Source organism: Notothenia rossii (assembly GCF_949606895.1).
Source record: "Notothenia rossii genome assembly, chromosome: 6".
NCBI classification, from domain to species: Eukaryota; Metazoa; Chordata; class Actinopteri; order Perciformes; family Nototheniidae; genus Notothenia; species Notothenia rossii.
The window spans coordinates 37,152,686-37,167,252 of record NC_136909.1 but is presented as its reverse complement, the minus strand read 5'-3'; the positions used below and the strand labels follow the sequence as shown (position 1 = coordinate 37,167,252).

General features: G+C 41.9%; 2 protein-coding genes and 1 long non-coding RNA gene across 3 annotated transcripts in view; 2 read left to right on the top strand and 1 right to left on the bottom strand.

Moving 5' to 3' along the window:
* znf608 (zinc finger protein 608) overlaps window positions 1-8,539 on the bottom strand; it is a 100,152-nt gene extending 91,613 nt beyond the window's left edge. The window contains exons 1-2 of the mRNA XM_079688548.1: window positions 8,439-8,539; window positions 7,482-8,352 (exon numbers count right to left, since the gene is read on the bottom strand). The gene's annotated coding sequence lies outside the window, so the exon portion shown is untranslated. The remainder of the gene's footprint in view (window positions 1-7,481; window positions 8,353-8,438) is intronic.
* The window catches only part of gramd2b (GRAM domain containing 2B), a 31,751-nt gene continuing 20,162 nt past the window's right edge, over window positions 2,979-14,567 (top strand). The window contains exon 1 of the mRNA XM_079688551.1: window positions 2,979-3,237. Coding sequence (XP_079544677.1) covers window positions 3,191-3,237 — 47 coding nt within the window. The 5' untranslated portion in view covers window positions 2,979-3,190. The remainder of the gene's footprint in view (window positions 3,238-14,567) is intronic.
* LOC307043761 lies at window positions 8,999-13,436 on the top strand. The gene is made up of 3 exons (XR_013809434.1): window positions 8,999-11,419; window positions 12,727-12,747; window positions 13,165-13,436. It is a non-coding gene; the product is annotated as an uncharacterized lncRNA (long non-coding RNA).

The window sequence follows — 14,567 nt, the reverse complement described above, 5'->3', positions numbered from 1 at the left end:
CAAAGATACTAAATTGTTACTGCATTTTGACTTCACTTTCTGTCATTGTTTATTGGATGCTGTTAAATAAACCAAATGAAACAGAATAGAAATAGAGATTTTTTTTCCGGGGTGCTGTTGAGAGGGTGTACCACATTGTCCCACACAAACATACTCCTTGTCTCACATTTGGTTTGTTGGGACCTGGTCACCCTAACCTCACTCCACCTCTCCAACCCGCTTGCTTGCCCAAGTTGGCACAGCGTTACAAATGTGCCACAAAACCAACCAATGGCTGTAGCCTATAATAAGACCGTCAACAGCCTTATGGCAACCTAAAACCCCTCTTTTCCCGTAACAACAACCGCCCTGGTAAATCAAAAGCCCGCCCAGAGACGTATGTCTGCCGCCGGGTCTGGGACTGATGCTTCCAATCAGCTGCTGTTTTCTGGAGCATTACAGTTGCACTGATTGGTCACAAGGGGCGCTGTCTACTTCATATGTTTGAAACATCATACAAGAGTCTTAGTCAATAGGACTTAGTTTCTCTGCAAATACATTCCTATAACAATACTGTGTTCACATTGTTCTTATTCTGGTACTTTGGCAACTTGAAACTAGACAATAATATTTGATTAATTATTTCCACATTTGTTCATAAATGTACATGGATCACCAGGAGCCTAATGATTTTTGGTATAAAGTTTATTGAATATATATTATTAAAGTGTGCCGTCAATGCCCCAAACAATGTATGGAACACACATAAACATTGTGTAGGGCAACTTATCTAAAAGCCATTTAAAAATCGGGGTAAATGTACAACATTTTGATGTAATTTTAAATTAAATAGCAGTCTCTTTAGTATATATTTCTTAGAGTTAAATATTTTGAGTTGTGCTTAAATGTTTAACTGGTAAGTATATCAAAAAGAAATCTTAATCACATTTCTAAGGGGCATTCTGAGATTAGTAGATGTTTCAATTGTGCTTTAATTTCTGATACTGACCTCAAATACGTCATGACAACATTAGCAATATAGACTAGAGCAGAAAAGACATCACATAACGTTAGCATCTCGAAAATGTTAGCGTGGCTTAATAATAGTGCGAAAAGACAGCAGTTGTCGCCGGACAAGGATTCCCTCTCTCCTTTCCTGCTGAAAGATTGTACTCAGGGACGAGGAGTCATTTAACTAGCCGCCAATAGGAGAAAGGCTTTACTTTCTTTTATATCCATAAAGAAAAAGTTAATCTGTTTACAGTTGTTTCATTATGGATGTTGAGAGGTATCCATATGTCTCTTCATTTTGCTCTCAAAGTGCATCAGATTGATGCATCTAACTTCAATATTTAAAAAATAAATTCCCGGGGGAGCATGCCCCCGGACCCCCCTAGGGTGTCAGGTCCACTCCCCACTTATAAAAATAACACTTTACCCCTGCACCCCCTCTAATCTCAGATGCATTTTGTTTAAGTACAGTGAGCCTTTCTAAAATATACAGTAAAGAGACAAACCCACCAGCATTATAGGGTATACTATGACTTTGAGCCAAATACTTGTTTTTGGGCTGTATGAATAAATTGACTTGAAACAGTTGCTGATTTAGAGTACTGGCACCTTTTTTATTCCAATTCAAGCACTGTATACGTGAGAAAGTGGTTGGACATGAATGTTTTGCTAAACAGTTTTCAGAGTCACTTAAAGGGACACTTAAAAGATGTTGCTATATAAATACACCAGGAGCCCAGAGTTCTTGGTAACAATATACAGTGAAAAAATGTAACCGTTGACTTTAATTAAATGTAGGCCTACAATGTCAACAGATTACACAATTGTATTAGTTGGTTGAAAGCATTAATATGACATCGAACCTAATATAATATATGTGTAATCGGTTGTCATAATACAATTAATTAAAGTCAACGTTTACATTTTTTTAGTGTATAAAAGGTTATACTTCTGAATAAACTGAGCACGTATTAATCTGTATGCTGCTCTGAGAAATGTATTTGCAGTTCTAAGGCGAGATAAATTAGTTATGAATAAAATAGATAGTAAGATGTCAGGAAATCATTGTTTTGGGAGAAGCTCTTGACAGTTGATTTTTGAGGAGGAAAGGTCCAATGTGAGTTTTTGAACCTGGACTCCATTTAACAATGCTTTCAGTCGCTGAGACAGTATTTTTATCTGGCCCGAATTCAAACTCCTTTAGCTTGGACCTCATTCATTTTCTTCTCCATAAGGACAACTAACTTTCCCTTCTGCTCTCATGCTTAATACTCCCAAGAACACTGTATTTTGAGCCACATTTGGCTTTCTATAAGCAATCAAACAGACTTAGGTGTGTATCAGTGAAGAAATATTGGTTGTACCAGCAACGTAATTACGGCCTCATTAACATGAGCACACCTTCAACCATAATTTAATAAAAATAACAACACATGTCTTGCAGCTTTCTCTAAAATAGACCGCGATGGGAGGAGCAAAATGTCCCAAAAGCATTTTAAATAAACATTTCTCATTTTGCAGAATGGCTCCTTTACAAGTTGTATGATCATTTAAAAAACATTTTAATCAGTTTTTTTCACCAAACATCACTAGTAGTAGGTAGGAGCATTTTCTAAGAAGATTGTTATTGCATCATAAATTAGTATATTGTGTGTATATATATACGATACATAGTGTACTTTATAGTTTATAATGAAAATAGAAATGGACAGTGTTTACTACTGAGATGCAGAAGCATAAAGTGGCAGAGCATTGGAATACTCTTGGCATGTCAAAATTGTACTCAAGTAAAGTACTGAGTATTCCTCCACTGTTTAAATTAGATAGATACCTGCAGCTTTTGGAGGGCTCTATTAACATGTAAAGAAATGTTTTGCAGTGAGAGCACAAAATCCAGTCAGCTTATGATTGAGCCGAATCACTGATAAGAGATTTTGGACAGTAAGAGGAAGGGGGTTCAGCGAAATGTCCACATTATATCACTGTTGTCAAACCAAACAGGGCAAACGTACTGTACAGATAGGCACAGTCAGACTGCATGTTCTAGGAGGCGTGTCATTTGGGAACAACAACATATATATTTGAAGGAAAAAGCAGAGCACCGACAGAAAATGTATAAAAAAAAATAACGTCTCAGATGGTGATTCTGCAATGGAGAACTGCAGTGTACGATTCTTTCTGATTTAAAAGGAAGAGCACAATGCCAACATCTTCCCACTCTTCATCCAAATCCACTGGGCATCCTCGGTAAGATAACATTCATATTTAGTGTGAAAAAAGAGCAATATTTATTTTCAATTTTCCCTAAAACAACAACACTTTTCAGAAATATGTTCCCAAGTTATAATACCTGTAGGTGGATCTGTTTCCTTTTCATCCATACCAGTTACTTCAAACAGAAAGTTAAATTTGAATTGGTCTCACAATGAAGGACTGGACATTGTATTTCTTACAGCAGACGTTTTTTTATTGAGTATTGAATTTTGTGTTCTTTTTTAACCTTAAATACTTGAAAACCTTCTTGTTGCCTCAACCTAGTATGCAGTAGAAATGAATGGCCAGCTGAGTCTCGATTTTTTTTGTAAAAAACCATACCTCCAGTTTTGTTGCATTTTCAAACGTCTTGCTTTACAACAGACACTTTCTCAAGGGAAATTACTTGAGGACATGTATTAAACATCACAAAGATCACTTTATAATATTTCACAAATGCAGTATTACTCTTTAACGCTAGTAAACACTGACTGTGATAGGTGAAATCAGTGATCTCTTTTGTTCTAGCTAAACAAATGTTGTTTTTGTCTACGCTGCAATATTGTCTAAAATAAAGCATTTCCGTTTACAGCATCAGCGAGAAAGAATTTTAAAGAAACGTTAAAATAGCAGTGTCAGCAAATATCCTGTTGGACAAACATGTCGATGTTTTTGTCAGCAAGCCCTGAGCTACAGTTGGTACAGCTTGTGTTTGAGTTTCAAAGGTCTCTGATTACCCAGCATGCAGGACACTGATTCAAGTCACTCAATCTAAATACGAGTCAACACAAGCAGCTAAAGTGAATTATTTTCCCTCAACCTTATTTCCAAAGTAGTTGAAATTCAATTATCCAGCACTGGCTTATAATGCATTCAATCGTATTTGTTGTACATTATTACACGGCTTAGTTGAATATTCAATATTGATTGGTCAATTGTCATTGTTAAGTAAGGTATGTTGTGCAATGAGGCGGACATTATTGTAAAAATAAGAACCCTTACTTAAATAAACACAAAATGCAAACCTTAATAGAGCAGAAAATGGAGATCCAATAAATCTTCTTAGAATTTGGAGCTTAGATTAAAAGTAAATTAATAAATAATTGAAACAAAGAAAAATAATGACAACTAATTATTGTGTACAAATATTATACTCATCCAATCATAAAAAATAGAATGAAGGAAATTATTTAAAAAAATGAAAGAATAATGATTCAGCAAAGTGGAAAATAATGCAACACAGAATTTGATAACAACTCAACACATTCCAAAGTGCAGCATGTTGGATACCAGTTTGCAAGTCTGTAGAGAAATTGACCCAACGACAAAACAAACATCTGATACAAATCTGTCCGGGCACTTTTATCTGGTACTCTTTTTTTCCAAGGGTTGTTTGTATGCTCAGCTTAGTCTAAAGGTGAAAGTTGGAATTATGTGTAGGGTAAATAACGTTTTTTTTTATTAAATAAAGACCTTTTTGAACATTAAAGCATGTCAACATGTCACAGTGAGGCACAACATACAAATATGAAACCTGAAAATGAGCAAAATAGGGCCCCGTTAATGTTCTTGAGTAATCACATGTTCTGCTATACCATACACTTATGCACCATTACATATCAGATGCAAAATATCACTTGTTTTTCATTGTATTTATGGGATAATGTGAGTTACCCTTCAGATTCAGATTATTCATGCAAAAATAATCAACGAGAGCGCTGAGACACTGGGTCAGCAGCAGAGCAAGCATAATGATGATGTAATATTATTATAGGAAAAGATAAGATAAGTCTTTGTTGTCTTGTGGGGGGAAGTTCACAAGCAGCACGGTACGTAAAGTAGTTCAAAGAGTTCCTCCTCTGCCAGCCGCGACACGATGATGAACACGTTAATGCATCGATTTTAAGCACTTTGAGAACCAGGAAAAGCGCTATATAAATAACGTGTATTATTTATTAATAATCCAAACCCCATTCCCCATGATTTTACTTTTGGTATTTAGGGTATACTTTAATGCTGATACTTAACTGCATATGTTCATCAAAAACACCAACTGTTGATTCACAGATCATTTACAAAGTGTAGCTCAGTGAGGTATGGAAGTGTGGGGTACAAGCAAGCGGTAAACTCTGGGGAACAGCCGGGACGCGTCTATCGTTATTCCAACCCAGTTTAGATTTAACCACGCCCACTTCCGCATTAGGCAAGAACGTAGCTTTAGCGTCATAGACTTCATCTTCGGCAGTTATAGCGGTCGCGGTAAAGCAGGATATTGAATAGTTGTTTTTTGTCTTACTGGTGTTTTATCATCTCAGCTGGTGTGAGTGCAGAATATTGAATATAAACTTGACTATTACTGTGTACTGTGGTGTCCACCTATTTAACCACTGGGACACAATTCAAACTAGAAACTACAGTTGCGGTTATTGTTCCCACACGGACATGTTATGGGTTACCTATATATAGTGTGTGCCCTCTTGGCTCTCTCTCTTGTCGACCCGGGCTGCAACCCGACAACATGTCCCTTGCAGCTTGTTAATAAATTACTATTTCTGCACCTTCCTTGCACCGCCTCTGACTCCATATCCTCGGCACTACAGTACTTCATTTATCTGACAGCATTATTTAATGATTCTATTATATATATATATATATATATATATATATATATATATATATATATATATATATATATATATAGGCCTACACACATTTATTCATTTATAAACATATATATATAAACACACACTTATATGTACTCACACATTTATTTATTTATACACACACAGCATTATTTAATGATACTATTTTATATATATATACACATTTATTCATTTATAAACATATAAACACACACTTATATGTACTCACACATGTATTTATTAATGTATACACACAGATGTATTCATTCATTTATACACACACACTCACATATATACACTTTATATTAATTCATTTGTACACACACACATACATATATATATAAACAAAACAACACAATATAATAAAAACAGTTGCAATAATAACATAATATGGTATGATCAATTCTACCCTTTTGTTTTTGCTCCCATATTTCAATTAAAATATATTTTTCAAAATCAATATTGTTTGGGGCTCTTTTGCAAAGATAATCAATAACACCGCCGGACAGTTGTTGCAGATTATACAGCATACCTGTTACTTACACACATGTGCGATGGTCCCAAAAAAGCCAAAATCTGCACTGTAAAAAAATATATACATTTATAAGGCACTCTGAATAAAGATATAAATGAATGAATACATCTGTGTGTATACATTAATAAATACATGTGTGAGTACATATAAGTGTGTGTTTATATATATATGTTTATAAATGAATAAATGTGTGTATATATATATAAAATAGTATCATTAAATAATGCTGTGTGGGTATTGAATAAATGTGTGTAGGCCTATATATATATAAAATAGTAATAAAATATTAAATAAACGTTAACATGTTACATGACAAACAAAAAAACGAAACATTATAGCTATATATACAGATGTTTGCTAATGTATCCCTCTTATCAGGAATTAATATTAAATGATGAATTAACATTACCTCAGCACTGCATAAGTGTGGTCGTCAGTCATATTGACAAAGAAGCACTATTATATTGTATATTATGCAGCGTTTATAAGGACGGTATTTTGCTTGTCAGATTCAGATTTTGCGGGTGTGCCGTGTCTATGACGCTATCGCGTAGAGCTACGTCGATCCTTGCGTAATGCGGAAGTGGGCGTGGTTACGATAGACGCAGCCGGGACGCCAATACGGAAGTGCAACACACTGCAGTTCATACATGGGCCGCTAGGGACTGACTGCAGAAAGGAGCAATTTCCATAGACCCCCATGTTAAAATGCCCAACTTTACAGCAGAAAAAAACATGTTTGCAATGGATGCAATAAATGAAGCTCAGCGCAAGTTCAGGCAGGAAGACCTATCACTTCGTATTGCACGTCATGGCAATACTCGCTCCCTTCACTAATTGATAGGGAGCGCCACTCCTCAAGCTAACCTATCACTTCCCTCCATCCACAAACCTAATTATCGCACCTGTTAATCCCTCTATATATGCTCTCCCCTTTTCCATCAGCTGTCTTCCAGGTGTCAACGCGCTAAATTGGTAGCTTACACTCCTCTTACGCCTAAAAAACACTGGATACGAAAAAAAAAAAAACATGTCTAATTCAGACTCTTCAGAGATCTTACCTTTTTCGAACGATCTTGATCCTGATTCCGATGCACTTCCAGAGGAAGTGTCAAACTCCTCAAGTCACCGTCGCCTCAGTTCTCGTCTGAGCGCCCGCAGCGGCTCTCGCACAGCAGAGGCAGAATTCCTCGTCGCCCATCTCCGCAAGCAGGGCATCACCCCAGCCCCAGATCTCCTGCTTTCCCAGCTCCGTGAGCTGTCGGACCAAGCCTCCGGCGCGGTCTCCCAGCCCAGGCCAGCAGCTCCAGCCAGCCCCCCGGAAGAGGGCGAGGGCGCTCTCGCGGCCGCGGGGGCAAAAGGTCTAAAAAAGCGAGTCGTCCAGGAGCTAGCTCGGCCAAGAAATCCTCCACTCCTCAGGCTCGCTCCAGTGGCGCTCAGCAGCCCAGTGCCGCCCAGCCCAGCGCCGCTCAGCCCGGCACTCAGCCCCTCTTCGATGGCAGCCTAGTCAACACACTGCAATCTCTGGCAAGTTCTATGCTCCTAATCGCAGTCGCCTCCAGTCCATGGAGAGAGGCCAGGCCGGAGCTTCAACCCCTGCGGCGGCCCCGCCGGGTCAGGATTTTGCATTAGGCACGGTAGTTCCTTCTCACTCTCTGGCTTCCGCCCTCCCGGTTCCTCCCTCAGGTAGGCCCTACATTCCCCAAGCCGCTAACATCTCCTCACGGCTCAGAGCTAAGATCCTCGATGGGAAAGACATTAATTTAGTCAGCCTTATTCTGCCGTCCCCGGAGTGCGACAAAGCCATCGCCTCGGGAGGAAGCATTACTGCGGTATTTAAATCTGCAGACCCCCGGTTCCTCAAAGACCTTTCTATAGGGCAATTTCTGGTAGCTTTTAGCATCTTCCGCGATGCCCTCTGCGCAGTTTACCCTGAAAGGAGAGTGGAGTTAGATGCTTATCTGGCCATGATTGGCGATCTTCACATCAAATACGGGAAATCCGTGTTTTACCAATACCATAAAAGCTTCTCTAGCAAAGCAGCGCTGCACTTAGCTCATTGTAACATCCGCCTGGACTGGTCCGTGCTGGATACCGAGCTGCTCGTTATGGCTACCGGCGGGCAACAAGTCGTCTCGTGCATCAGTTGCGGAGCGCAGGGCCACACCTCTCCGCTCTGCCCTTCAGTGCCTCTCTCCAGGTGTAGCGTTTTCCCCACGCAGTATTCTGGGAACAATAAACCAAACCGTCAGGTGATCAAACAAGGGGATAATAAGATTTGCGTTTCTTTTAATGAGAACGTGTGTTCCTACCCTCATTGTTATTTTCTTCATATTTGCAGTACCTGCAGGGATGCTCACCCGAGGTCAGTTTGCCCAAGGCGCCGGCCCCCCTTCCCGCGCCAGAATCAATGTGGTGGAAAAACCTCTTAAAACATCACCCCTCAACTTCCATTAACACCACACATTTAGCAGCTGCACTTTCGACTCACCCAAAACCCGTGTTCGTTGATTATCTTTTGTCAGGGCTCCCTCAAGGGTTCAGGGTAGGGGTCCTTTCCCCCCCCCCCCCCCCCCCCCTCAGTGACTTTAGTGGCAAAAAACCTGCAGTCAGCCACCAAAGAACCCACCACAGTCTCTCAGCTCATTCAAAAAGAGCTCAACAAAGGATATTTAATCGGTCCTTTCCATTTCTCTCCGTTCCCAGTGTTCCGGACAAGCCCGATAGGGGTCGCTACACGCAAATACTCTGAGAAGAAAAGGCTCATCTTCGATCTGTCCGCTCCTCGCGCTGGCCCATTTTGCAGCATCAATAGCCTTATTCCCCCAGAGTATTTTTCTCTTCATTACGCTTCAGTTGATAATGCCATCAAGCTCATCAAATTCGCAGGGCAAGGAGCGTGGCTCTCCAAAGCAGACATTACTGACGCGTTCAAAATAATTCCCATTCACCCATCTCAGTGGCATATGTTTGGTATCAGATGGGAGTCCAAATTCTACTTCGCTGTCCGTTTAACCTTCGGGTGCAGAAGTAGCCCTTGCATCTTTAATTCTTTTTCCAAAGCCCTCTGCTGGATCCTCCTGAACATCGTCAGAATCCCCTCCGTCCTGCATCTATTGGATGATTTCCTCCTCATAGATCCCCCTCGGGACAACTCAGGCGCCTCTCTAGCAAAACTCAAACTATGCTTTCAGGAGTTAGGTGTTTCCCTCTCAGGAGAGAAAACGCTAGGTCCCACCACACGCCTGGAGTTTTTGGGCATTACACTCGACTCCGTAGAATGGAAGCGTCTCTCCCCACGGACAAACTGCAGCGCATTCGCGACATTACAAAGTCCTTCTGTGAGCAACAAGTTATCACCAAGCAGCAGTTGCTCTCCCTGCTCGGGCACCTCAAATTCGCCATGCGTATTATCCCTCAGGGGCGCTCTTTTATTTCCTTGCTCCTGGATATAGCATCGGCTGTAGAAAACCTCCATGACCACGTCTTCTTAGATGAAAGCTGCCGCTCTGACCTGCGGTTCTGGTCCCTTCTGCTGGCACACTGGAATGGCGTCACCTTCTTCTACGACAACCTCGTGTACTCCTCCGACTCCATGAGATTCTTCACGGACGCTGACCCATCCGTGGGTTTTGGGGGTTTCTTTCAGGGAGAGTGGTTCGCAGGCTCATGGCCTCCGGCATTCCCCAGCCATGCCTCTTCCTCCGCTCTGCATGAGATCTTTCCGATCGCTGTTGCCTGCCACATGTGTGGTCACCTCCGGCAGCGGATCTCAGTACTCTGTGACAACCAATCAGTGGTCGGAATTATTAATAAAGCGCGCTCCCCATGCCGTGACATCATGCTGTTCATGAGAAGCATCACGTGGTCTTCCATCACCCACAACTTTCTCATCTCCGCTCGTCACGTTCCCGGCCACCTCAACTCAGTGACTGATTCTCTCTCTCGTTTCCACTTCCAGAAATTCCGGAACCTCTGCCCAGAAGCCAGCGCTCAACCCGTCAGGATTCCTCCCCTGCATCTTCTCTCTCTCTTCTAAATAGAAGCGAGAGAGAAGGCACCTCGAATCCGCCAGGTTTTTCATGAGGAAGGGCTTAGCCGCTTCCACCCTTAAAACATATGATTTCGCTTTGAGAACGTTCGCTTTATTTTGATTTTCCGTAGGCATTACACTTAAACCTGTTCTCATCTCCACCGTGTGCGCCTTCATGTGCTACTGCGCCACTCATCGCCACCTCAAACCCCAATACATCCGGGGCCTCTTAACAGGAGTTCAGTTTAACATTCGCTGTTTCGATCCCGGCTTTCCCAGCCTGTTCGCAAACCAGTCAGTCAAACTCATTCTCAAAGGTCTTATTAAAACATTTCCCCCTGCCTTAGACCGGAGACGTCCTATTACACTCTCCACTTTACCCCTTATGCTCTCCAAACTTAGAAGTGGGTTATTCTCCCCTTATATCGATGCACTACTTGATGCTTTATTTCTCCTAGTTTTTATGCTTTCTTCAGACCAGGTGAATTTACCACAGCTTCTCTAATGTTCGATTCCAATCGAGACGTCTGTTGTCTGACATATCCTTACACGCCAGCCATTTTAGCTTACATCTTAAGCACTCCAAATGCGGCGGCGCCTGCTCCGTCATCGCCGCCCGCAACGACTCCCAGTTCTGCCCTTATAAATCCATGATCAAATTCCTAAAGCTTAGACCTACCTCTAATCCCCTCTCTCCATTATTTCTTATCTCAGGGAATTTTCCCTTACCTCAACGACAGTTCAACCACTATTTAAAGCAAGTTCTCATGAAATCCGGGTTATCCCCCCTCCTATACACGGGGCATTCATTTAGAATAGGTGCAGCTACTTCCGCTGCTAATCAAGCCGTCTCATCCTCATCCCTGCAACAACTCGGACGGTGGTCCTCCTCCGCTTTCTCATCCTACATTCTTCCGGACCTCAGTGCCGTGCTGGCTATCCAAAGGTCTCTCCAACCTTAAAGTGGTACGTATGCATATAACTCGTGGTGGTTCTTTAGCATGTCAGCACGTATATTCGCCCCACGGCTCATGCTTATCTTGACATGTCTAACCCTGTACGTCCAGGTTGTAACTAGACCCTCCAGAAAAACGCGATTCTGCGATCGCAGAATTTACCGCATAATCAGCAAAATGGTGCAGATTTTTAAAAGGCTGCATATTTATCAAAAGGCCGCATAATCCCCGCATTTTTCCACACAAAGTTGAGAAAGAAAATAAGTTAACTCGTCTTGACGTGACGTCATCAGCTCACGCACTGTATAGAGTGAACGTGTGGAGCTCACACGATAGAGAAAACACCAAGATAAAAAAATCTAATCCATCTCATTTACCGACGAACATTTCTACTAAAGACCGGGCAAAAAGTGGGGGGAAACTATTCTGCACCCGGTGCAACTGTGTGTTGGAGCATAAGAGAAAATCGACGGCGGCGACCCACTTTGATTCATTCAAACATTCGAAAATGCTTTCTGCTGCTGCGGACAAGAAAGCCAAACAACTCACGTTCACCGAGGCATCAACCTCCAAAACCCTTTCGAGGGCTACAAGAAACAAGTGAGTAGCCTACAAGATTGAAGCTGGTCAGATAACGAACGAGTAAATGAAAACAGAATGAGGCGGAGAAGTGTGTGTGGGGGGGGTGTGTGGGGGGGGGGTGTGTGTGTGTGAGATTAAAATAGCCCAATTGCTTTTACAATAAATAAACATTGAATGTGTTTAATTGAATAGTAAAGGGGTTTAACGTTAGTGGCAGGTTGTGTGTGAGAGAGAATAAATAAGACAGCCCAATATTTAAAAAAATTGTTATTCTTTTCCCCCGCATATTTAGCATATTTCGCAACTTTCCGTATATTTCGCAACTTCCCGCAATTTCACTGCATAAAATCACATAAAAACCCTGCATGTTTAATCGCATAATCAAGGAATTTAGCCCGCATAATCAAGGAATTTAGCCCGCATAATCAAGGATTTTTGCCCGCGTTTTTCTGGAGGGTCTATGTAACCTTCGGGTCCGTATTAAATGTGTCCCTGCTAAGTCAGGTTGCCCCGTATGTCCGGGAAGCCCTGTATGTCCAGGACGCCCTGTACGTCCAGGATGACCCGTACGTCCAGGATGCCCTGTATGTCCGGGATGCCCCGTACGTCCAGGACGCCCCGTATGTCCGGGATGCCCTGTATGTCCAGGACTCCCTGTATGTCCAGGAAGGATACCTAGGAGGCATTAGTATGTCTAAAATCCCCACATGCACTAACCTCTCATTTCATCCATAGATCTCCACTGCATACCGCAAGGTAAGATTTCATCACGTTCAGTACTCCATACTTTCACTTCTTTTGGGGGTTCATCGGAAACGGTTCTTTCCCTTCCCGAATGATATCCTACAAAACCTGGGCCTAATCGCCAAACACCATTTTATTCACTGTTATAATCTGTCATCATTATGTTTCATTTATATAATGTGACCCGATAATAAACATGTATTCCATACATCACGTCTCTCCTGATTGAAATGAAGCTCAGCGCAAGTTCAGGCAGGAAGACCTATCACTTCGTATTGCACGTCATGGCAATACTCGCTCCCTTCACTAATTGATAGGGAGCGCCACTCCTCAAGCTAACCTATCACTTCCCTCCATTCACAAGCCTAATTATCGCACCTGTTAATCCCTCTATATATGCTCTCCCCTTTTCCATCAACTGTCTTCCAGGTGTCAACGAGCAACCCTCCTCCACCCCTTCGCCTCCTACTTCCAACTCAGGGCCAAGCTTAACCTTCTCCCTTCCAACCGGACCTAACCACTTATCACCACCCCCAGTGTCTAGACCCAGGGGGTTCATCGGAAATGGTTCTTTCCCTTCCCGAATGATATCCTACAAAACCTGGGCCTAATCGCCAAACACCATTTTATTCACTGTTATAATCTGTCATCATTATGTTTCATTTATATAATGTGACCCGATAATAAACATGTATTCCATACATCACGTCTCTCCTGATTGAAATATTATTATCGATATAGTTAGATTTCACCTTCATGATTATGAATCTGTGAGTGAATTGTTTTCTAACACGACCCTTTTATTTATATTAGATCTTAAAGTTTTTGCATAAATTAGGGCGTGGTCACTTTGATGGACAAGTACATGCCTCACTGTCAGCTAACAGCAACTTGTCCACTCTGCTAGGCTACAACCATAGAGGCTACAACGTTAGTTAGTCATAGTATTGTACTTGACCCTTTAGCTTTAGCCGTGTTCGTGGTGATTGTGCCTTTAGGGAATATTGTTACAAATACCAGACAATTACGATGTTGTGCTTTGCGCTTGAATGTACTAACATAACTTCCAAGAAGTCTAAAATGATATTATACATGTTAATCCCGTTCGCAGGTGTTTGTGTGCTTGGTAGCTTAGCTTGTTACTTATTAGCCAGCTAAGGACGTAACTAACCCTTTATACATACATATACATTTTAGTTTATGATTCAGCCTTGGGTAAGACTTTTATAGTCTATGGCTATGACGCCCATAATGCTAAACGGGAGCAAATGTTAATAGGGGACCCAATTATCCCAGTGGTGGCCGCCGGAGCTAACGGAGCCGCAGGGTGCTAGCTCCAGCCGGCGTCCCGGAGCTAGCCCACTCCGTTAGGTCCGGGCGATGGAGTCCGTCGTTATAACTGGAGATCAAGGAATGCAGTGAAACGCAGACTTGGTTCGCCTGCTATAGTATTAGCTAAATAAATTATGTTGAACAAGGCTTATTAAGCTGAACATCGCCACAATTGTTCTGCTATGTATTGGTACTTCGTTTATATAGGGGAACTACACTATTAGCAGTAACTTGGTATGCATGTATTTCATGTTAGCTTAGATTCTTAGCCTGAGCTAGCTCTGTTTACTTCCAGTTCGCCTCTTTGCCCTTATTTGGAGCAGGCTGGAGAAGGCGGGAGTTGAACTCTGACGTCACTGTCGAGCCGCTAGTGACCGACTCCGCCTACTAAGGGCTTCTCGGCAACTCTGCAGAATCCTATGGGTGACGTCACGGACCCCACGTCCATTTGGTGGGGTATAATCATCACGTGTTACAATGTCTCAAAACACTTCGATTTG